The sequence below is a fragment of the Phaseolus vulgaris genome, chromosome 6 (genome assembly GCF_000499845.2).
Source record: "Phaseolus vulgaris cultivar G19833 chromosome 6, P. vulgaris v2.0, whole genome shotgun sequence".
Classification (NCBI taxonomy): Eukaryota; Viridiplantae; Streptophyta; class Magnoliopsida; order Fabales; family Fabaceae; genus Phaseolus; species Phaseolus vulgaris.
Genome location: NC_023754.2, coordinates 28216632 through 28239291, shown reverse-complemented (window position 1 = coordinate 28239291; position 22660 = coordinate 28216632). Strand labels below are relative to the sequence as shown.

General features: G+C 31.4%; 4 protein-coding genes across 7 annotated transcripts; 2 read left to right on the top strand and 2 right to left on the bottom strand.

The window, feature by feature from the left end:
• Nucleotides 1-3297: 3297 nt before the first annotated feature.
• On the bottom strand, nucleotides 3298-5643 carry LOC137832541 (transcription elongation factor 1 homolog). 4 transcript variants are annotated; one of them, XM_068640747.1, is made up of 6 exons: nucleotides 5492-5579; nucleotides 5346-5387; nucleotides 4849-4970; nucleotides 4602-4672; nucleotides 3812-3833; nucleotides 3298-3712 (listed from the first exon to the last, which is right to left on the bottom strand). In XM_068640747.1, exons 3-6 carry the CDS (start codon nucleotides 4959-4961, stop codon nucleotides 3655-3657), a joined length of 264 nt encoding a protein of 87 aa, XP_068496848.1. In that variant the 5' UTR covers nucleotides 4962-4970; nucleotides 5346-5387; nucleotides 5492-5579; the 3' UTR covers nucleotides 3298-3654. The 4 variants fall into 4 exon arrangements, with proteins under 4 accessions (XP_068496848.1, XP_068496850.1, XP_068496847.1 ...); XM_068640749.1 differs by having other exon boundaries at nucleotides 4849-4973; nucleotides 5492-5569; XM_068640746.1 differs by lacking the exon at nucleotides 5346-5387 and having other exon boundaries at nucleotides 5492-5643.
• A 3965-nt stretch (nucleotides 5644-9608) lies between these two features.
• LOC137832540 (uncharacterized) lies at nucleotides 9609-15045 on the top strand. The gene is made up of 8 exons (XM_068640745.1): nucleotides 9609-10030; nucleotides 11163-11366; nucleotides 11515-12006; nucleotides 12890-13000; nucleotides 13551-13736; nucleotides 14101-14307; nucleotides 14535-14655; nucleotides 14743-15045. The coding sequence occupies exons 1-8, from the start codon at nucleotides 9641-9643 to the stop codon at nucleotides 14853-14855; spliced, it is 1824 nt and encodes a 607-aa protein (XP_068496846.1). The 5' UTR covers nucleotides 9609-9640; the 3' UTR covers nucleotides 14856-15045.
• A 2073-nt stretch (nucleotides 15046-17118) lies between these two features.
• LOC137832539 (uncharacterized) lies at nucleotides 17119-18066 on the bottom strand. Its single transcript, XM_068640743.1, has 2 exons — nucleotides 17942-18066; nucleotides 17119-17721 (listed from the first exon to the last, which is right to left on the bottom strand). The coding sequence occupies exon 2, from the start codon at nucleotides 17699-17701 to the stop codon at nucleotides 17495-17497; it is 207 nt and encodes a 68-aa protein (XP_068496844.1). The 5' UTR covers nucleotides 17702-17721; nucleotides 17942-18066; the 3' UTR covers nucleotides 17119-17494.
• Nucleotides 18067-18164: 98 nt separating this feature from the next.
• Nucleotides 18165-21887, top strand: LOC137832538 (uncharacterized). Its single transcript, XM_068640742.1, has 8 exons — nucleotides 18165-18514; nucleotides 19705-19742; nucleotides 19936-20016; nucleotides 20138-20221; nucleotides 20306-20340; nucleotides 21207-21292; nucleotides 21483-21548; nucleotides 21647-21887. The coding sequence occupies exons 1-8, from the start codon at nucleotides 18448-18450 to the stop codon at nucleotides 21679-21681; spliced, it is 492 nt and encodes a 163-aa protein (XP_068496843.1). The 5' UTR covers nucleotides 18165-18447; the 3' UTR covers nucleotides 21682-21887.
• The last annotated feature ends 773 nt before the right edge of the window (nucleotides 21888-22660 follow it).

Sequence of the window (22660 nt, the reverse complement as noted above, 5' to 3'; positions counted from 1 at the left end):
CAAACAACAATTTTAATCTAAATATTTATTTTTATTTTAATTGAATTTTTTTCCAAATTTATGATAGGAGTATTTGGATCAATTAATAAATAACTCAATTAAAAAAATTAAATTTTAATCATACTATTTACGATTTTTTTCACTCAAATTTATTTATTTTTCTTACATCCAAATGACTTAATTTTCCTTTCTCTTTTCCTTCCTTTACATTTTCATTTTCATCAAAACAAAACCTTTTTAAGTATTTAGGTTGTACTTAATAGAGTACTACTAGAAGTAATATCTCGAAATTTGCTCTGATACCATGTTACGAAGTAGACTTTAAGCCTAACTCAACCCCATAAAACCGGCTCAATGGGGTGAGGTTTGCACCCACTTATATAGAATGAAATGTCCTAATCTCTAGTCGATGTGGGATCTCCAACAAGTTCGACCATATATATATATATAAATTAAAGATATGGAAACAAAACATGGATCAAAATGAATTGTGATAAAATAATTAATTTCTCATTAATTCATAAAATAATCATGACACCTTAAAAGTTTCTCTTAAAAGTGTCTAAAATAAAAGGTAAAAAAACTCATATTAATAAAACTTATATTGCTGATAAAAAAATAAATAAATAAAACTTATAAAAACGAATAATATTTCTAAATAAAATAAATTTAAAAACAATATTTGCAAGTTTTTAATGATATAAAACACACAACTATGTGAAACAAATTAAAATAAACAATTATTTTTGCTCTTTTATTACACATGATAAAAAAAATCATATACAATAAAGATAAAGAACCTTAAACTTTGTTTCACAACTTTTTTTTTACACGTCAAAATCGTGTTTTTAACTTCTTCCTACCAGTTAAAATCATGTAATATGTAATAATGTTTAGTCCAAAACAAAAAATTTGAATAGTTAGTATACAACTAAACACACACAAATGTCACCCAAGATACTAAAAAAAACCTCAATTAAATCAAATGCATTAATACACTATTGTTTCTTATATCTAAATATGTGTTACTGTCACATAAAATATAAAATATTCATATATGAAGAAGTCTAGGATACATGGATTAGATCTTACTAAAGAATACCTATATTTCACTTTGGAGTATAAAGAAATTTAAGTAGGAGTTAGTTGAGATAGTATAGCTTGTAATGATTGTTCTTCATCCCACTTAATAGATGAGATGTTTTTCACTAGAAAATTTCATAAACAAAGATAGAAGATCATAAAAATTCTCTTGTGTAAACTAGTATCCATCCAGAAAAAAAAATATATATTAAAAAAATTTGATGCTTTTGTGATTTTATGGTAAAATTACGTGTGAAGTCTCTTAAAAGTCTCGTCTATCGGGTAATTGTTTATGTTTTTGTTGTTAGATATGTATATTTCTTTTGTTTTATGTCATGTGTGGGTTTATTGATTGTTATGGATCGTTTGGCATTATATCTTTAAACCATAGCAGGATTTTCTTTAGATGTTTGGAGTAGGTGGGGTGTATGATAATTTTTTTTATTTTTTTGTTTTGTATGAGAGTTAGATCACCCTTTAAGTGATACATATTTTATTTTTGCTGATCTAAAAAGGAAAAAAAAAACTACCATCCACACTCAAGAAAGTATGAATAAATGAAGCATACATATATAAATACATTATTTATCATATATATCAAATGACCAAGTATAACTTAAATTTTTATCTTACTATATGACTTTGTAGACATCTCAAATTATTAAACCTAGCTTTAATTTTATATTGTTGAGACATTTCTTAGATTCCTCACAACACATAAAACTTAAGAATTCATTTTTTTTTTATTTATAGACACTCGAAACAAATCACAATAACTCATATAACACAACATCTCATAACTCACAACACATATAATTTATTAACACAAAGTTCAAAATATAAATTATGTAGCACAACATATACACCCGGTTTGCACATGAAAAGTTACCAGTATATTTGATCTTACAAAAAAAGAAACACGAGTCTTTTATAATTTATTAACACAAAGTTCAAAATATAAATTATGTAGCACAACATATACACCCGGTTTGCACATGAAAAGTTACCAGTATATTTGATCTTACAAAAAAAGAAACACGAGTCTTTTATGTGAAAAAACTAATATTCTTAGAAAGTCAAATATATAACTTAATTGTTGAGTTGTTGATGAGATTAGATGAGAGATTCACCTGCAAAAAATCATCTGATACTCAAGTCAATAAAAGTTAAAAAAAATTATAAAATATATAAATATAAAAGTGAGCAAGAGAATTTAGTGAGTATTCATTATAAGAATAATCTATATTTATAGTCTCTTTGACCTCCTAAGATGAAATATTTCGAAATATATTTTAAATAAATAAATAAATTTAATTTACTATTAAATATTTATCATTTATTTAATTATAATTAAATATATTGAATTGCATGAAACTTCTGGAATTGAATTTAATATTTGTTAATTAAAAAAATAATTAATTTCATATACCATATTTGAATTAGAATAATAATAATAATAATATCATAAAATAATTAATAGAAAATACCATAAATTATATATATATTAAAAAAAGTTTTCATCAGCAGAATAAACTTATCATACTAATCATAAAGGGGTGTTGAACACTTACACACAAATGTGCACAAGTTGATTATACCATGTGTTAGTCAGTTTTTCCACAGAAAAAACTTATCCAATATTCTTTGAATCCAGGTTTTCAGAAATTATAATCCTTTTACTTGAACCTGTAAATAAGTAAATATTGTCATGTGTGTGATATTTCTTACACATTAATTTACCTAGATATTAGAATCAATAAATAAAGTTGATAATGTAATATCATGGAAATTGATTTCTCTCTAGTAATACCTTTTCAGTGGTGAGTTTAATTGAATGTTCTCAATTAATCCTCAACATCAAACCCGCAACCCCAATTAAAGAAATATAACCAACTCTTAACATCCGAGTCCATCAAATACAACAACAAAATTAAGTAAAAGAATTCTTATTTCTTATCATTTCTAAAACCTTTTTACTCAAAATTCTGTTCCTGTTAGTTCATGCCCTCGTCACTTTGTCACTAAACCAACTGTCTGAAAAAAAAACCAGCATACTAGTTAATTAGCAATATCCCGTGACAATCTCAGGATGCTCCAATGAATCTCTCATCAGATTCTTGAAAAATGCATACTAGTTTTAAGTTAGCATTACTACTCATCTGTTGAATATAAATAGTACCTGTTGGAGCAAAATGGATATTGATAAGAAAATGATGAGTAGGAAATTTATTTAACTTTTATTGAATCCAAATCCAAGGTCATCAAGCTACATATTAACCCCAATCTCCCAAGTCATTCCAAAGGGATACACACTTTAGATATGCAACCAGCATACACACTACAATAGTACAATCTTTATCTTTATATATTACAAGCCATATTCGAATCAAGGTGCCTTCATCTAAATAGGACAATTATTCCCATGTTCTTGAACATGCCATGCTATTACATAACTCAGTTATTACATACATCTTATAGTTGCACCAGTGCTCACATCAGGAACTGACTAAACACCGGTTGAAGATATAAAATCGGCCAGTTACTCCATCATGAACAGCAATCTAAACATAGCTATGCATCATCATCCACAGTGTTCACCCTTTCACATTCATCAATCCACTCACTATATCTGCATAGTTGAAAAAACAAGATCCTTGAGTCAGGAATGACACACTGTACACAAGAATGGAGATATGAGAAATGTTTCCCACAAATTGATTTAACTTACATGTCTATTGCCTCTGATAAAGCTGCAAACACAAGAAAAGAATAGTTATTAGCTACATTTGTAATGTGTGTGATCTCAACAGATATATACAATTGTGACAATAATATCCAACATTCCAAATCTCATCAAAGAAAGGGCCATACGTGTTTTCTCAAACAGAGTATAAAGATGAAGTACACCCCATTTTCTTTGGAAAATAACCACAAAGAATAAAGTTAGACGCGGAGTTAAATTTATCAAGGATGTTCTGCCAAACACAACCAAAAATGATAATTCATCATGGGTAGGAATAAATTTAAAAATATTTCTATTTTCTTATTATTATTTTTAAACAATTCTTACAAAATGACTTATTTTCTAGAATATGAATTATTTCAGTGTATTAGAAATGATACACACCTTACCTTACCCAAGCACATGTTTCCACTAGTAATTTTATAAGGAGTTTTATTTTTGTAAATTTTTTTCTAACGGATTTTGTACTGAGAAAAGTTCGGCGACTGTGTTGTTCTTTTCCCTCCTCATACGTAATCTATCTACCTATGTTAGGTAAACACCACGATAGTTACCAATGTTACAAAAAAATAGTTCCATAATGAACTTAACTTCACTCTTTAAAGATTTTTTTTATCGGTTTCTTCTGTTTTTCTCTTTTTCTAAAAAAATAATAAATAATATAAAATTAAAATTTTATAAATATTATCACCTAGCTAATTTCCATTTCCATACCATACCCAATGTCAGTCATCATCAATGCCGTCAATGCCAAACACAGACCATTGATACAAACCTGTGATGGTAGTGCTAAAACTCTCTTGGCATATTCCGCATGTAGCTTCTCCTATCAAATTCTTCATGTCACTGACAAAAGAATCCAAAAAATGAGCTTCAAACCAATTAAGATCCATGTATAACATGCAAAACAGAAGGCACACAAATAATTATTTTAAAGAAATATATGCCTCCGTGTCTTGGGATACATACTGAAAACACACAGACATGGTCATATCCCTTACAAGTAATCAAGAAGTGCTTACATGCGGCATTCAACACTGCTGCCATGATTGCAGAAAGGGCAGCTGAAGACAGTATCAAGCTTATCCATTCGTTTCTTTGGAGCAGGCTTTGCCTTTGCCTTCCTTTTCCCCATAGCTTAACACTGCTTTTCAAATAAAAATCAAAACAATACAGTGAAATGAAAACTTCTCCAGGTTCCACAAATTGCAAATACAGATATGATTCATAAAAAAACAAGAAACAGACACAGTCACATAAAACAATTAAACTTCTCCACCAATCCACCCAAGCAGCTAATCCTTTTTCGTGTTTTTTAAGGTTAAACAATAAAATTAATTTGATTTTTTTTGTTGAAATTCGGTGAACATCAGTTTGAAGGAAACCTATCAAAAAATTCGAATCAGACGCGGAAAAAAGGGAAAAAAAACTAATCCTAATCAATTCTCCGTTGAATCCGCCACATGAAACTCAAGGATAAGACATCTGTTTACATTGAAATTTCGATAATTTTCGTTACCCGAATGATAGGAAACACAGAATCTTATGTTCCGCAAGTTTTCTACGCAACCAAACGACAGACAGGGAATAGCAAAATCAAATAAAATAGACTAAGGAACCCAGAAAAATTGAAGGAAAAAAAAAAGAAAGAATCAAGAAGCATACCTTGATCAAACCCTAGAGAGAGAGAGAGGGTGAGATGTGTGTAATAATAGTCGAATGGCTGAGAGAGGGAGAAATAAACGCCAAATTCATTGAACCTCTTTTTCATTACCTTTATATATAAACATTCCGTCAACAGCTGTGCTTTTTTGGCTGTGGAAAATTTTATTACAGGTCTCTTTTATATCAATAAACTTGAATATTAAATTATATGTAAGAACCCTTTAAAACCATTTCTATAACAAATTATTATTAAAATTCATGATAAATAAATGTTTCTAATTATAGGATATGATAAAACAATACCAAGATGTTAAATTAAAATTAAAGTTTCATAACAGATCATACACATTTTATTTTAATTTAATTTGAGCACTTATTTGTTAGATATGATGAGATATGGTACAACACATATTTTATAGTTAAATATTTGTTACAGTAATAGTATATGATTTCATACTAGTACGTATTTGTTGGATATGATAAGATATAGTATAATAATTATTCTGTTATAATTGTTACATTATTGATAATATATTTTACCTTGGTTATATGTCATATCATATTAGTATTGTATTTTTTAAATGATGTATTATATATATATATATATATATATATATATATATATATATTACATTGTTATCATTTCATTACAATATCTTTTATTTTATTTTTATTATCATTTTCCTAATAAATTATATTATATTTCTTACTTCCATATATAAATTTTTATCATTTTTATTATTTTTCTCACAATATTTATCACTACATCATGTCGTATTTATGAATGATATCAGGACTATTTTTATTTGTAATTATAAATATTATTATTTATAGTCATTGAGGTAATGTATCCATTGTCACAAAACCTCTATCTCTCTTTATCATAAATATAATTTTCATTACCATTTTTATTATTTTAATTAATATCATCATTACTGTTATTATTGTTGCTTATTAATTTCCATTTACAACATTGTTTTAATTGTTAGTAACATTTTTATCAATACCTCTACCATTATTATTTTATTACTTTTATCATATAGTTAGTTATCCTTTCTTGTTATCATTGTGTAATGTTTACGGTGATTTACATCAAACATTAAATGAAAGCAATATTTATCTTATTGATGTACTATATATTGACAATTGAGTCCTAAATATAATAAATATTAATTATTCATATGGATAATTAATAATCACTTTTTTAACGTTCTTGATTATTTTTATATTTATTATTATAATCGTCACTATCTCAGTGCAATATAACCATAATTACTAATCCCATACTAAGTAAAATTATATTTAATATATATGCAATATATACAAATTATTGAAATTCTAACTTTTTCAAAAATTAGTCATACACATATACACCACAAGATGTTAGGAAATAAATTTTTTATTTTATGTGGGTGTATTTCTTCCCACCTAAAAAATCATATTTTTTATTTAAATTATGATGATAGGATAAAGTGAACTATATTTTAAAACAATTCTGCAATATTTTATATATATATATATATAAAAAAGTCACACTATACATTAAAAAAATATTCTACAAATTAAATTTGAATAAGTTTTTTTCAACAATACACGAATCTTTAACCACATTTTAATGATTTAAAAAATATTCATATCAAACATATCTAACAAGGAAATAACATTCGATCCATCACAAACATATTAGAAAAATCATCATTAACTTTTTTTTTGCGATGGGTGATTTGTTGCGCCTGCGTTATTATGATGCATAAATCGTATTATTATTCTCACCACTTAATATTTTGATTTATGTGATGTAAATTATGTGAAGTTGTGATATCTAATTTCCATAATGAAATTTCATTTTAATATTAAGACCCTTAAGGTCATGATACTATCTCAAACATTCCTTGTTACACACTTATAAAAGGGTCACAATATTATAAAAAGACCAACATACATATCCATAAAATAATAACGACACCATACAAACATCACATACGAAATACAAAAAAATGTATATCATATTAATGCATGCATCTCATTATTATTATTATTATTATTATTATTGTCCTCATTATGTTCATATTTCACGTCACACGTGCATATCAAAACATATAAAGCATTTATTGAGCGATGAAAACTCTAAATGAGAAAATTGATGTATTTTCTTTTACGTAAGCAACATTTTGTCACTTGAGTAAATATCTTCAACAAAAAACGTATAATTGATCTCTCTCTCACTCGTCACTTGAGTGACCACAACTTAAGTGTCATGACAATGTTTGAGCGATGTTATTTATTTTTATAATTCAACAAGTTTCAAAAACACTAAAAACATCACCTTCTCAATGCTTAAGCAACCATACTGCCACTTGAACAATATATATGTAATTTTATGACCTTACATATTCAACAATGTCATGCATAATTATCACACCTTAATACTTAAGTAACATTTTGTCATTTGAGTTTATTACAAACGAGAGAGATTTGTCTCGACATCTCTCTTGCTCAAACCTCAAGTAACAATTTTCGTAAAGTTATAATACATTTGAAAAACTTCAAACTTCAAAATTCTATTAAAAAAGAGTTTTAGAAAGAAAAAGTTTATAATAAAATAAGCAATAAACATTTATAACATATCTCCAAACCTCTGATTTTTTACATATTTCAAATTATGTTTAGAGAAAGCTATATGTATTACCACCATGATCCATTATTCTTGCTTCACTCCTTTATTGTTTCACTAATTTTCCGATATTTTTTCACATAAAAATAACAATGCAGTAAATAATGAATATAATTATCACATTATGACAAGTTATTTGGAGTACATTGTACAATAATCCGACAGCTTCTCTTACGGATTTTTTCTTCTTGCACCCCTTATTTTTCAAGCTCCACCCCCATATTTGGGTGAAATGATTGAATTACCCTCCATCAGCTTCTCCCTCAATGCATCCCAGCACTGTCACCATTGTTGCACCATTACAACTACAACACAAGAAGAAAAGAAGGAGAATACTACAGAGGAAGAAGAAGAGCAAATAATTGCTTATTTTAGAAAACTTGTTATGGAAATTCATTTTGGAAAACGTATTATGTAAGGTATTATATACATTCTCAAAAAATTGTTATAGAAATCTTGTTCCAGAAAGCTTTTAAGAATGTATTTCAAATATTTCATTTTGAAAATATTATCCTATTATAGAAAACATGTTCCAAAATGTATTTCATGAATTTAGAAAGCGTGTTTTGAAAAAAAATGTAGAGAGGTAAATTACTTTAAAAAGGATAAAATGGCCATTTTGAAATATTAGGGGTGTGTTAAGAAATTGTGGGGGTGTGTGTAGGAAGAGAAAACATTTACCATGTTGTTCTTACAATGATAGGCATGTAGCTCAATTCTATAATTTAATTTATTTTAATGGCAGTTTCTTCTTGTACCCTTACATTTTTCTTTATGCATCTCATAATTTTATAAATTTTGAAACTGACCTTCCCCTATTATTTGAATTTGGAATTTGGGAGTGTGTTACGGATTCATCAATCCGGAAGTGAATCATGTTGCTTTTTGAATGATGGGATGTTTTGAAAGCAAAGTTTGCATAAATTGTTGATTTTTAGATTGTTGAATCTGGAAGCCTAATTTCTATTACAGATTGGTGGATCCAAAATGATTTTTTTCAATTATGGATTCTGAATCCAGAATGCATATTTTGAATTATGGATTCACAGATCCATAATGATTTTTTCAATTATAGATGTTTTGCATTTTTTTATTTTGGATTAACACTGACATTCATGTACTACCAGAAGCACCAATCCAAGAGATTACCGGACGCGCCAATCCAAAATTTTACCGGAAGCGCAAATCCAAAAATTTACCAGATTTCATAATCCGGAATGCAAAAAAAATAAATGTACAGTTTTATATAGGGACAGTTGTGTCTTTGCGCAATCTTGTGGGGATGCAGGAAGAAAAATATAGGGGTGCAGGAAGAATTTTCCTAATTTAATTAGTACAGCTCACAAATTGTAAGAAGAACTTTTGTTTGGGCCACAATGGGTTAACTTTTGAAGACGGGCCCAATAGTCCATAACGTAATATTACGTTGAATCTCGATAAGAGCCAAGGAAGGTGAAACGATCGTTACTGAAGCGATGACAATGGCAATGGCCGCTTCCTCACTGTTTTCAGTTGTTCTCCCCCACACCCATTCCTCACCAACTCTGCACTTCAACAACTCCAGAAATTCCGTCTTTGCCCTCTCCTGCTCTTCTCCCAAAAGCATTCCGGTGACGGAGCAGCAAGTGCTCCAAGCCATAGCGGACTCCGACGGCAAGAACCTCCCATGCGTCAGAACCTACGAAAACGACTTGTCTCAGCTCACTCTCGTTGGAACCGTCGATTTCCAGCAAGCTTTGACAGCGTCGGCCGCCGACGGCGGACAGGTTGCCTCCGACCACATCGACGCCGGCATGGAGGCCATGGTCGTCGAAACTGTCTTCCCTGCTCCTTCAGGCGACCGCGCCACTGTCTCCACTCGGCTGGTTCGTTCATTCTCATTTTCTGCGCTTCGTTTCGTGAAATTTGAAAGGGAGTGATAAATGTTTTCAAAAATGTTTTATCAGAAAGAAACGAACGGTGGTTTCTGTCAAAGCACACTACTATGTTCTTTTAGATTTTATTAATCGATTTACTGTATTGCGGGTGCGCGTGACTGAATTGAAAATGAAACTCTTTTCGTTACGGCACAACGTGATGTTTGTACTTAGGTTCTGTTACTTGGTCATAGTTGTTTACGAAAAAGAAAATAAAAGAAGGTAAAACCAATAGTTTTTCTCTATGGTAAAATCAACTTACGTAGTTCACCTTGTAGAAAAGTTAGATGGGATAATTTCTATATAAGTTAAGTGCAAAGTTGATTTGAATCTGGTTAGAGAAACTTCTCCATAAATACTTATGGAGAGAAAGATAAGAAGAAAAAAATGAAATGAGTTTTTTCACAAGTTAAAATTAGCTTATGCTTTAGTTGAAAACGAGAATTTAAAGAAGTTATATGTGAGGGCTTCTACAAATTAACTATTGCATAGGCTAATTTTAGTTATGGAGAGGTTCATTTCATTTTTCTTTTACATTTTTCTCTTAGAAGTGCTTTTGGAGAAATTTGTTCAAACACTCATTTACATTTTTATTTTCTTCTTCTACAAGTATTTATGGAAAAATTATCCAAACTAGATTATAATTTTGTATATATCGAGCTACGAGTGCATTAGGGATGAAACCTCGTGTATGTTGTTATATCACCAAGGTAAAAAGCACAGTTGGTAGATTCACTAGAGGCTTCTTACGCATGCCGACTCTGATAGCAAAAATTTTGTTGGGAGATATAGTAGAACTCTATTCAGTGATCTCTTCTACCTCTTGGGAAATTAGTCTCTTGGCTTCTGGCCATTGAGATACCTTTCTTTAAGCAAAAAAATAAAAGTGGTGTATGTTGTAACCAGGAAGCTGTGATGTGGACATTTTTTAGGTGCTTATATGTGTTAAGCTGCAATTGCGGGATATGTTTGTAATTTCGTTTATTGAAATGTTTTGGTGTGAATCATGTATGTTATCTTTGTTGGGATCTTGTGGCGATGAAATTTGAGGATTGAATTTCAAAGCTTGTTGTTTTGACAGTTCTTACCTGCTAGGAAAGTCAAAGAAAGAGCTGCTAAGCTCAGGAAGTCTATTCCTAGAGATGTATTTTCTGGCTCTGGGTCTAAGAATATACTTGCTATGACCTTTCGGCAAGTAGTTTTGCAGCAGATTTGGAGCTATGACCTGAACGTCTTTCAGCCAGGAGAGGAACGCAAGATGGAGGATCTTGAAACACCAAGGGAGGTTTGTAACTTGTCGTTTATTTGGAATATTTTGTGAGTTTTGGTATCTTCGTTACTTTTGTAAATTGTAATGTCATATTATAATGTCTGTCCTGCAGGTGGACCTGATACTGATGCGTTGAGTTCTTTTATGCATTTCATATGAGCAGGTTCCTGCATCTTTTTCTCTCAGCTCGTCTTGTGACTATCTTATCTCTGTGATTGCGGAAGCGATCTGCATGTCTGCACTTCAAAGCACTCAATCACAATTTCTTGATAAAACACTAGGTGGTAATAAAAGTGGCTTCTTTCACTGGTTTCGAAAGCCTGAAAGTGTACAATCAAAAGACTCAGCTGTTATTTTATCCAAATTATTTGAAGACGAGATAGTTGAAAATGCTAGGAGTCTATTGGATAACTATAATTTAATGAAGGATGGCTTCAAGACTGTGAAAATTAAGTCGGGGCATTGGTGGAACCCATCATGTTATGAAAAGTTAGAGAAAATTGGTGGTTCTGATTTCAGTGCTTGGGCAAGTGAGTATGTACCTGCATATCGGTTAGAAATTGACACCAAGATAATGGGAGATGCCAAAATTGAAGGCTGGAAGAAGTCTGCAGGGAATAATAGGTGGGAAGTTCTTTTGACCCACTCTCAAATGGTATTTTTTCTTTTCCTTATTTTTAGTGTTAACTTTTATTTTTAAATGTTGGGACCTGTGTCTCAAAATACTTAAGAATAGTTTGTGGGCTTTATTCTTGTCTTCAGTTTTATTCAAATGACAGGAAAATAAGATTGTTTTGGCTCAATATTCTTGTTTGAATGGTGGGCAGCCTCCTCGCTTCTCACCTGAGTTGTTAGATAGACAAAGGGTAGTATGCCTTAACCACTTCAAACCTGGCCGTTGGCTACAATTGGACCATAAGGGTTCAAAGCGAGTTCTTAAAATATGTCACATCAAAACATTAAACCCCAAATATAACTTCATCTGAATTTTCTCTTTAAATTATTATTTTTTTAAAGCTAGTTGCAACAATTTGTTGGGAAAAGAAAAGTAATAGGCAAACAAACAAACAAAAAGTTGCAAATGGTTAACATTAAATATCGATTTTTTTTTTTGAAAAAGAAGAGTGAAGGGAAGGCAAACCGAGAACCCCTTAGTCTCTTGACAACTGACAACATTTGATTCCTTAAGATGCACAAGTTGATATATATAAAAAAGAGGAACATGGACAATTAGGTGATCCTTGTTCAGACTTTTAAATTATATAAAGGGATTTCTCATTGGAGGCATGGACAATTGAAGAGAAATTTCTAAATAGATAGGGCCCATTACATGTGCCAATTTCTGTTTTGTTTGGTAAGTTTGAGTGTGGTTTCTGTTTCTAAATACTTATTTATTGCACACTGTTTATTTAGAAATACTTGTTGCATATACATCTACACTATAGAAAGGGTTGTACTTGTGTGACTTTAAGTTTGTGGTAACTGTCATTAATATCATGTATAGATGTCATTCAGTTGTAAGTTGATCAATATTGCAGGTTCAGTTGGCTGAAACACTTGATATCTATTATGTTGATCCTTATTCGCTACCTGATAAGCAATTGTCCTGTGGTGAGGCTGCTAAGTTTGCCCATGTGCCCAATAAAAGAGTAATCTATCGTACCTTTTATCTTCTTCAAATCACAAATTTAGCATTTACAAGACTTGGTCTTTTGTGTTATTATAAAATCTATGGAAACTGTACTGGTGTTGTGGCTGCCACACTTGCCAAAGGGTCCAGAAAAGGGTATCAAATTGTTGGAGAGGAAAGCGAAACTACATGAAAATGTCTTTCTATATATTTAGTCTTCCAATAACATTCTTGTTCAATATCATGCAGAATGTTCCAAATGTGAGAATATACTGTTTTCCAATTCCTGTAAATTTTTAGAAAAATAACTTTATTTAGTGGCTTCCATTTTTGAGGACCAAAAGAGGGAAATATCATATTTTCTTTACAGGAAGAACTGCGTTGAAACTTAACCAGTTGCTGATGCTGATATAAATGCCGAAGATATAGTTTTCTTGTACTCATAAAACACATAGTTCACATTGAATTCTTTTCGTTAGTTATATTTTCTGCTTACTAATCGGTTTTATAAATGATTGTCAAACAGACTACATTATTTAATTGTTTTTTATTTATTTATTTTTCTGTAGGGGAATTCTTTTCCTAAATTGTTGTCAGTTACCCTTGCAAGTGGCATATTTCTTGTAGCAATTAGTGCTCTTGGTCAATTTTGTTTGCCTTGGTTATGCAAGGAAAGAAAGCAATCAGTAGAACATAGATCTCTCCCATCATCCCATGTCAAGGTTTCCATGCACGACTTTTTGGATGCAACAAAGGTGTGCAATCTATCGTTTTTTTTCTTTTATTATTTTATATTTTATGTAATTATAGTGATGGCCAGTCTTATAGCCTGAATGCCATGTTTGACACAATGAAAACACAGTACGGAAAAAGACTTGTCATTGGAAATGGATTGATCTTTATAAGTTATAATATTGAAAATCCGTTTGCATTTTTCCACTGGCTTTGTCCCCTTTTGTTATATTGGAAACTGTTTACTTTCCAATATTGCAACACTGAATCTTTAGTACAAAGGTTATAGGTAATTTTTAGTAGGTTTTTTCTGAGTTTCTCCTAGCATATTGGTACTGTTTGAACTTCTTTCTAAGAATCCCTTTTTTGGATCTTTTTCATGGATAGTTGGGAGAGTATTGCGTGTTAGCTATTACTAAGGTAAAAAACACTTTTGGCTGGTCGGATGAAATTAAGGTGGAAGATGATTTTGGTGTCTGGATTGGAGAATTGCCAGCTTACTTGAGAGTTGAAGATGCCGATACTCTTTCTACTTCTTCAGAGAACATAAACGCAGATGCTAAAGTGCCCATACAGGACATTGCTAGTTACCAGGTACTCCAGAATTTCTGAATATTATAATTAATAAGATTCACCTTTGGCTTGCATGCTTTTTAGTTGCAAAGGCATGACTAAAGATTAGAATTTAATTTCATGTGTAATGTGTCATGTTTGGTTTGTATTGTTCAATGTAGTCTGTATATTTGCAATTTTGTCTAGAGACCCTTAATACTATACTGCATTTGTTGATGTTTCTTCCCATGCAATTGTTTGAAATTTAGGTGGTTTTCTCAAGCGAGGGGAAGATAGTTGGTTTTCAACCTTTGAGCCGGGTGGCTGTCAATCATTGGGCTGCTAATCCTTTAGCAAAGGAGCTGTATAGAGGAAAAAAGCTTTCCCCAGGTAGACATTAATCGCTCTTCATACTTTATGTTTTAGCGTAACCTGCTATTGAAGCTGCTAACCGTTTTCCTGGATTTTCCCAAGCAGGTATCATTGAACCAGGTCTCAAGGTGTCCTTCCCAGAAAAGGTTATCGTGGTAGAGTTATTAATGTCAACAAATCCAGATGCATATTTTGCTCTAGCCCGGCCATTCCGGTGATCCTTTTCTTAGTGTAATTGTAATCTTAGCTTGGTAGGCTTACTGATCGGAACATTGTTATATTTCCCAATGTGAAAATTCAGGCACTAGAAAAAGAAAGGATGAACTGTTACATTGGACAGTGTTATAATCGATTGTAGTTATCGAGGGATGAATGGGAATATTATAGATTGAATGCTTTGAAAGTGTATATCTTGTTCTATTTAGACTATAAATGTTATGTATATACTAAATTGTATTTTAATGGTAATAAACGTGGACTGAATTGCATTTTAAGAATAACATGTAATCACTTACTTGAAATGAAGGAAGAATGCGGATTATAAAAGTTATTTTTACGATTTTTATTTTGATTTATGAGTTTTAGAACTAAATTGAAACCTAGTATACTTTTAACTACTAAATCAACCATTCTATTAATATTATGTAAATATTTATAGATTCCTTTAAAATATTGAAGTTGTATTTTTATTTAAATACATTTGTTCTTATTTTTTCTATTGAATGTAAATTTATGAAAATTTAATTGTTTCACAATAAGTAATATTAATTCCATTTAAATGTATTACTAATGAAAGCAAGTTTGATCTCGAAACATATAAAATATCGGTCTTCAGGTTATATGTACATGTCGGTCATATATTGTCGATATAGTAGAGAATAAGAAACTAGACGTAGTTTCGAGAATATGTTAAAAATCTCGAAGCGAAGCTTAATCAACAATCAACTAAGTAAATAAAAACTAATTGCTTGAACTTTGAAAGGATAACTATAAATTTGATAATAAAGGAACAATCTCCTGTTGTCACTGTTTTGATACGTTAGATAATATGGTAGTTTAAATATATATATTTTTTCCTACCGTAATAAAACTGTGATGAAACTTTCAAATTTTATATAGATAATACTTAATGTAATAATTAATATTATGTCAACAAAGTTGAGATTCTAAACAGGATTTGAAAATAATAATTTTGGAGAAATTTTAAACAAAAATAAGGTGTTATCAAGTGTATTATTTATAGACTTAAAACTATACAACTTTTAAGAGAAGAATAAAATAATGTTAAAAATGCCATATTGAATAAAGATGTCCACAAACATCATGTCTGAATTTTCTCATGGAGGAATGGCGCACGATCCGTTGCAGTCGTGTTCGGTGTCTATACTTATATGATAGTTAGAATTTTTTTATAAAATGTTATTATTTATCTTTTTCAGGAATAATATTTATGGTCAATTATTTAATAATTTATAGTTAATTACTATCTACAAAGTTTTGTTTTCACTTGTTTATAAATTAATATTTTAAAAAAATAATATCTGAAAATAACTTCCATTATTTCCTACTATTATCCAGTCATGGCAAAACTAAAACTCTTTATGTACCCAGACGAAAGAGGAACTTTGTCAAAATTCGACAGCCCTTGAATCAGTTAAATTTCACCAAAAAGAATCCATGAAAACTACTATGCTCGTTCAATGGGGAATTTTGTGCTCCTGAGATTTTAATTTTTCATCAGATGAAAATGAGAGTACTTACGAGATATGGTCACTTCTGGTAGAGATTTTAATCTTAATTCACCTCTAAAAAAGCAAGTAACTGTCATAGCAGCTTATGAATATAAGGTTTGAAACCAAAGCAAAGCAAAAACTTTTATTTCAAAGAATCGTGTAGATGATGTTACACCTGTATCATTGCAGGTAGAGACTGTAACAGATAACTCTAATTTTCGCAGTTTACTATATCATATTTGGTTTGTTCTCCTTCTATTTTCCTCACTGATTATTGCTACCTTAATTACTAAATTGCTATAAATGTTCTTGACATGCTAATTTTCTTTACAGAACGGGAAAAACATGAGGATAATGCACAGTCTACTCAAATATTGGTTCAGAAACAAACAGAAGTATTTGAAGTGGCTAGGTAAAGATAAAATAGCTTCAAGTATCACGAGAGAATAAAAATTGTTGATGATATATTATTTTGGTGCATAAGCTGAATTTGAATTTGACTTGATACTAGACCTAAATCATATTCTGCTGCAGGAAACTTATCCTACTATATAAATGACAATTTATATTTTCCTCCATTGTCAATTATGGAATGTTAGTGTCTAACTAAAACATGCAAGATTAAAGGCGTTGTAGCATGATAATGTTCTTGAAATTCTCTAAAACTTGTTAACAAAAATAATGCAGATAATAGAGAGCAAATCACAAACTAAAAAGTATGAACAAATTTAAAGAGGCACACTGCTGATGGTTGTTTCAGAGATGATTTATACTAATGAACTAAACAATCAGTAGATACCGTTGTTCAATTCAAACTAGCAATTTGATCCTTCAACATAAACGTCGAGGTAACCTAGTTCCCAGCAATAAATTTCTCTTTCAGTAATATCCAAAAGAGCCAACAAGATCCCCAGATTGAATTTGCATTAATAAACCCACATTCAAATATCAACTTCTTAAAATATCACTTAATATGAACTAAAGAAGGAGACATTTCTGCAGTTTAACTAGACATGTTGAATGCTACAAAAAAACCTGCTTGAGAGTATATCACCTATTTCCCTGTTATTCTCCTCCAACTAGCATGAAATAAAAAGCCAAAGTTCCTTTTGCTCACTGAAATGTCATTTTTCATTGGCCGCTTGATTTTCTAGACCAAAGCGGCGTCTGAACTTAGCAATCTGTCCTAAACTCTCAGCCATTTGACGCTTAGCACGGAAGTGGTAGACTTTCCCAACAGGGTGTATCTTTGTCATCATCACATGCATCAACCTACCCGTTTGTGTAACATAAGATATCCATTGCTTCTGTGGATGAACTCCCTTTTTCATCTTCTTCCAATTTGCAACCTCTCTACCAGCAAACACATTTCATCAAACATTTTATATGCAAAGGCCAGATTATTGAAATTCATTTTGAAATTTGAGCACACATGAGTGTAAAATAGACAATAACGGGTAAAAAAACAGAGGTATAAAAAGTCAGAAAATTTCCCCCGTTTCATGTAAAATTACAATTAAACAAAAAACTGAAATTTAAACCAATTTAAAGAGAAAACTTTGTGCACTTACTGGAGCTAAAGAAATTCAATTCAATTCTTGAGCTTCGACGCTTGTTGGATTCAATTCGCTGATAGAGGGCGGAAAGAGAGAGAAAAGGGAATTTAGGTTTAGGTTGAAGATCACGGTGCTGTAGCGGTTGGGCCCAAATGGCCCATTGGATTTAGCCCAATACTATCATTGGGTCAACTCCTATATTTTCTCAAAAAAAGATTACGGACCCTAAAAATAAGGCACGAGGACAAAAAATAAAAAATAAAAAGTCAATAGTGAAATTTGTGTCTTATATTATATATTATATGTATAATATATTGATATAAATATATATTGATATGTATAATATCTTCCATAATTTATGTGGAGTTTAACTAGGGTTTTTGGAATTTGGAATAAAGGGGAAGAGAGTGCATCTTCTTTTTGTTGTTGTTGTTGTCAAACTTTAATCTCATAATATAGCAGAAGGAAGAAGAATTTGATTCGAAAATTGTAGCGTAGCGTGGGTGCAATTGAACGATAAGATGGGAAGAGGAAAATACAAAAGCAAGCCCACCGGTCGCCGCCAGTTCTCGACCCCGGAAGATCTCCGTGAGTCTCTTTTATAATTTCCTGCGAAAGTTTACGTCTCTGGCCTTTAAATTTGAATTGTTGTAACCTTTTCTTTGTGGGCATCTTTTTGTTTTCTTCTCTCAACTTATCACCTTGATGAAATAGTTTTTTGTTGTTGTGAAATATGTTTGTGAGCTATTAGGGGTTATTTTGTTGTTGTTGTTTTTGTGCAGAATGGGATGACGGTGGTGCATGATTGTTTTGGTGTGGATATGTAATTTTTTGGGATTGTTAGATCTGGAGAGACTCCCTGGTTGGGGACTCTGGATATCTGTTTTTGTTTCAAATGAATTTCTATTACTGTTTATTTATTAGGATTAATAACTGTTGAGTATCGTGCCGGTTTGTTTGATTTCCCCCCTGAAGCTTTGAAGTGATTGCAACTGTAAATAGACACGATTCAGAGCCTTAGATGAACAGGGAAAATTGTATGTTTTTTATGGTGGGAGGGAATGGTAACCACTGCTTCATGAATGCTTATGGAGAAAATAAGTACTAATTGCCGTTTTAATTTTCTGAGGTTGTCATTTTGGTGTGCTTTCAGTGAGTTTATATTTGGGCTATATCCCAAATGAGGACGTTCTCTCCCTCTTTATTGTGGACTATAACTTACAGATATGTTTGTGGAATTGTTTTGAGATTTCGTTTTTTTTTCAAGAGTTTGTTAACATTACATTTATAAAATGGATATTGTGAAGAAAGGGTTTGGATCGTAGATGTGGGACTGAGACATTGGGCAGAATGCTCTAGAGTTTTACACTGATTGTAGGTCTTACATAGGATACTTGCAGAGGAAGAAAATGACATTTTTATTTGTTGAACCCTGTGATTGCTTGTAAAATTATATCTTAGCTCAATGCCAGATGCCTTTTCTTTCTAGTATCTTTTTTTGTACGAGATAGTCACATTGCCACATACTGGGAAATTAAATGCTGGTAATTTCGTTGTAGGTATGGTCCAGTATGCTAATAATTTGTGGAGGGATTACTATTTTTAAATTCTATGCCAATTCCTTTATTTTGAAACTTTGCTGAAAGATTCTTGTTGATACCACCACTCTTTTTGCCCCCTACCCCTCACAAGAAAGGAAACAGAAAAATGATATTTCGTAATGATGGAATAAAAAAAGCACTTTCAAAATTCTTAAATGTTGTTTTTGACTACTGCAGTTGCTGGAACCTCTCACCGTCCTCGAACTTTTAAACAGGTTTTCTTCTGCATCCATTCCTCTTCATTTTGCACCTCTCTCTCATAGCACAGACACGTGATCACTTGCACACTAATGTTTTTCTTTCCATAGAGTATCTATGGTACCATTAATTTTTATATTCACATGACATGGATTAATTTGTTCTCCATATTCTTTATAATTTTTTTTTTTTATCTTTACAACTTATTAGAAAGAAGCTGAACACGTAGAGGAAGAATCCGAGGAAGCATCTGGGGATGAATCTGGAGAAGAATCTGAAGAAGAAACCTCAGTTAGTATTTTGCAGCTATTACTGATGGATTGAATTTTTAATTTTTTAGAAAATTTGTTTCTTTATATGATCTTCCCCATCCTAACTAAGTTTACTGATTCTTTATATGTAATGTATGCAGAAGAAAAAGGGTACTCAAGGGATTATTGAGATTGAAAATCCTAACTTGGTGAAGCCAAAGAGTGTGAAAGCTAGAGATGTTGATGTGAGTTCAGCTTTCCCTTTTCAGTCTTCTTATAGACTTCTTTATAGAGGTTGGAAAAATAATGCTGTGTTCTTGTGGATGCAGGTTGGAAAAACAACAGAACTTTCAAGGCGTGAAAGGTTAGCTACTTTTTCTTTTGCTTGTTGTTTAAAATTGGACAGGGGGAGTTCTCAAAATGAGATCCTACCTAGCATTTGAAGAATAATTAGAATTAAATTGAAAACGAATAAGGTTTTGACTAATTGGTCATTAACTCACAATACATTAGCTAAAATTATCATGACATAGAGCCACAAGCCGAACCCTCCTATATGGCAACACAAACATCCCAAGCCTCCATCACAGATCTTTGACGGGGCTCCAACAAATAACCTCCCTACGCCACCACCCCAAGTGAAATAAGAGATAATAACAAACATAGTATTTAGGGGTATATTTGTTAACAAACAGAAAGTGATGAGCTTGAACTGAAAGCTCAACGCACTGAGAGAGCAGAGTAAATGCTTCCCCTGAAGTCGAACACAAACAAGAAAGAAAACAGAGGTATGGATTCAAAATTAAGTTAAAAAATATGGGAGAAAAGCCAGTACCCTGCTGTGGAGAGAGTTGATTTGGGGCACTCCAAACTCATGTTTTTTCCGCATTGTGCAACCTGACCTCCAGGGCAATTAGCAGAATATCTGGAGTTTGTCAATTTCATAATCTTCCCTGGTGATCTTGCTACGAATCCACAATTCCACCACCCTAACTGCAAAGGAACACAGAAGGGAGACAAAACTTGTAGTATTCTATAACTTGTAATATTATCAACAAGGGCAGGGGTTACACAATATGCACTTCAAAAAGAGTGTTTTGCTTATTGTTAAAGAGGGTGCAGAACATTCTTTCGTCTAGTTGTTTCAATTCCTATCTTTGTGGGAATATTGAATGTGAAACTTCTGAAACATTTTTTCTTAACATATTTAAATTTCCCATCTGTTTGCAGAGAGGAGCTAGAGAAACAGAGAGCCCATGAGCGCTACATGAGGCTGCAAGAGCAAGGGAAAACAGATCAAGCAAAGAAAGATTTAGGTACCAATAGCATTTTAAATAGTTTCTGTAATTATGTGGTTCGTCCTTTTCTCTTTTAAGGCCTTGTCTTTGATTGTTGGTATTATTATTATTGGATATGTAAACTTTTGATTGATATGGTAAGTTCTAAAAGCTGTATTAGTTTGCAGGTTGAAGTGAATGATTAATATTTAATTTGTGTGTCTTGTAGAACGTTTAGCTCTTATACGTCAGCAAAGGGCAGAAGCTGCTAAAAAGAGAGAAGAAGAGAAAGCTGGTTAGCTCTCAAGTCTTTAAATACTGATTCTTTCTTCTGCTAACTCTATTTCGATATCCAAAAGCTTGAATTGAAACTAATTTGTAAATTTGTTTCAGCTAAAGAGCAGAAAAAGGCTGAAGCGCGCAAGTGAATGATATATTCTAGAGATTGTAATGTCGACAACTTTACTCCAATTAGTAGGAGGAATATGTTCTCTTGCTACATTTAAAATATTATGTCCATTTACCTTTATATTGCGCTATTACCATACCACTCTGGTAAACATGTAATGCAATTATTTTCTTATTCTGTGCTTTCAAATCCTGAATATACATATATAGACTTTTTTTAAAATTACCCAAGCACATTACTTTTTTGTTGCCTTGTTTTTAGTCCTAACTATTTATATTACAACACTTGAGCTTTTCTTCAAACACACACACCTCACCCTCAAAAACCCTTCATTTACGCCCCTCTCTTTAATTTTGAGCTGGCAACTAAAATGCATTTTTAAATATAAAAAATGAAAACGCTAATTTGTACGGTCAGTTTAAGCAATTTTTTGTAAGGATATGTCTATCCTGATACAAATGAAGTTAATATTTCGAAACAGTTGGAACCTGATACTCAATTTGAGCAGTGTTTGGGGTTGCGGAAAAAAATGGGCCATAACTGTTCAGAATTCATTGGAAAAAAATAGGCAATTTCGACATCTACATGTTGTTTGCTCGTGGAAGAAGAAATCAAAAGTGATTGTTATATATTTTTTGATTTAGATATCTGGAATGTCGCTGTGTTTCATTTTAAATTTTTGGATGGTTGAGTTGTGGATTTTTGTGTTTGTGTTATAAATAGTATTGAAGAGATCCGAAATTTATTTATATTTGTCGCTGTGTTTCATTTTAAATTTTTGGATGGTTGAGTTGTGGATTTTTGTGTTTGTGTTATAAATAGTATTGAAGAGATCCGAAATTTATTTATATTTATCGCTGTGTTTCATTTTAAATTTTTGGATGGTTGAGTTGTGGATTTTTTGTGTTTGTGTTATAAATAGTATTGAAGAGATCCGAAATTTATTTATATTTGTTTGCGGATCTTGATATCCTTATGTTGTTGATTTTTGTTGATTT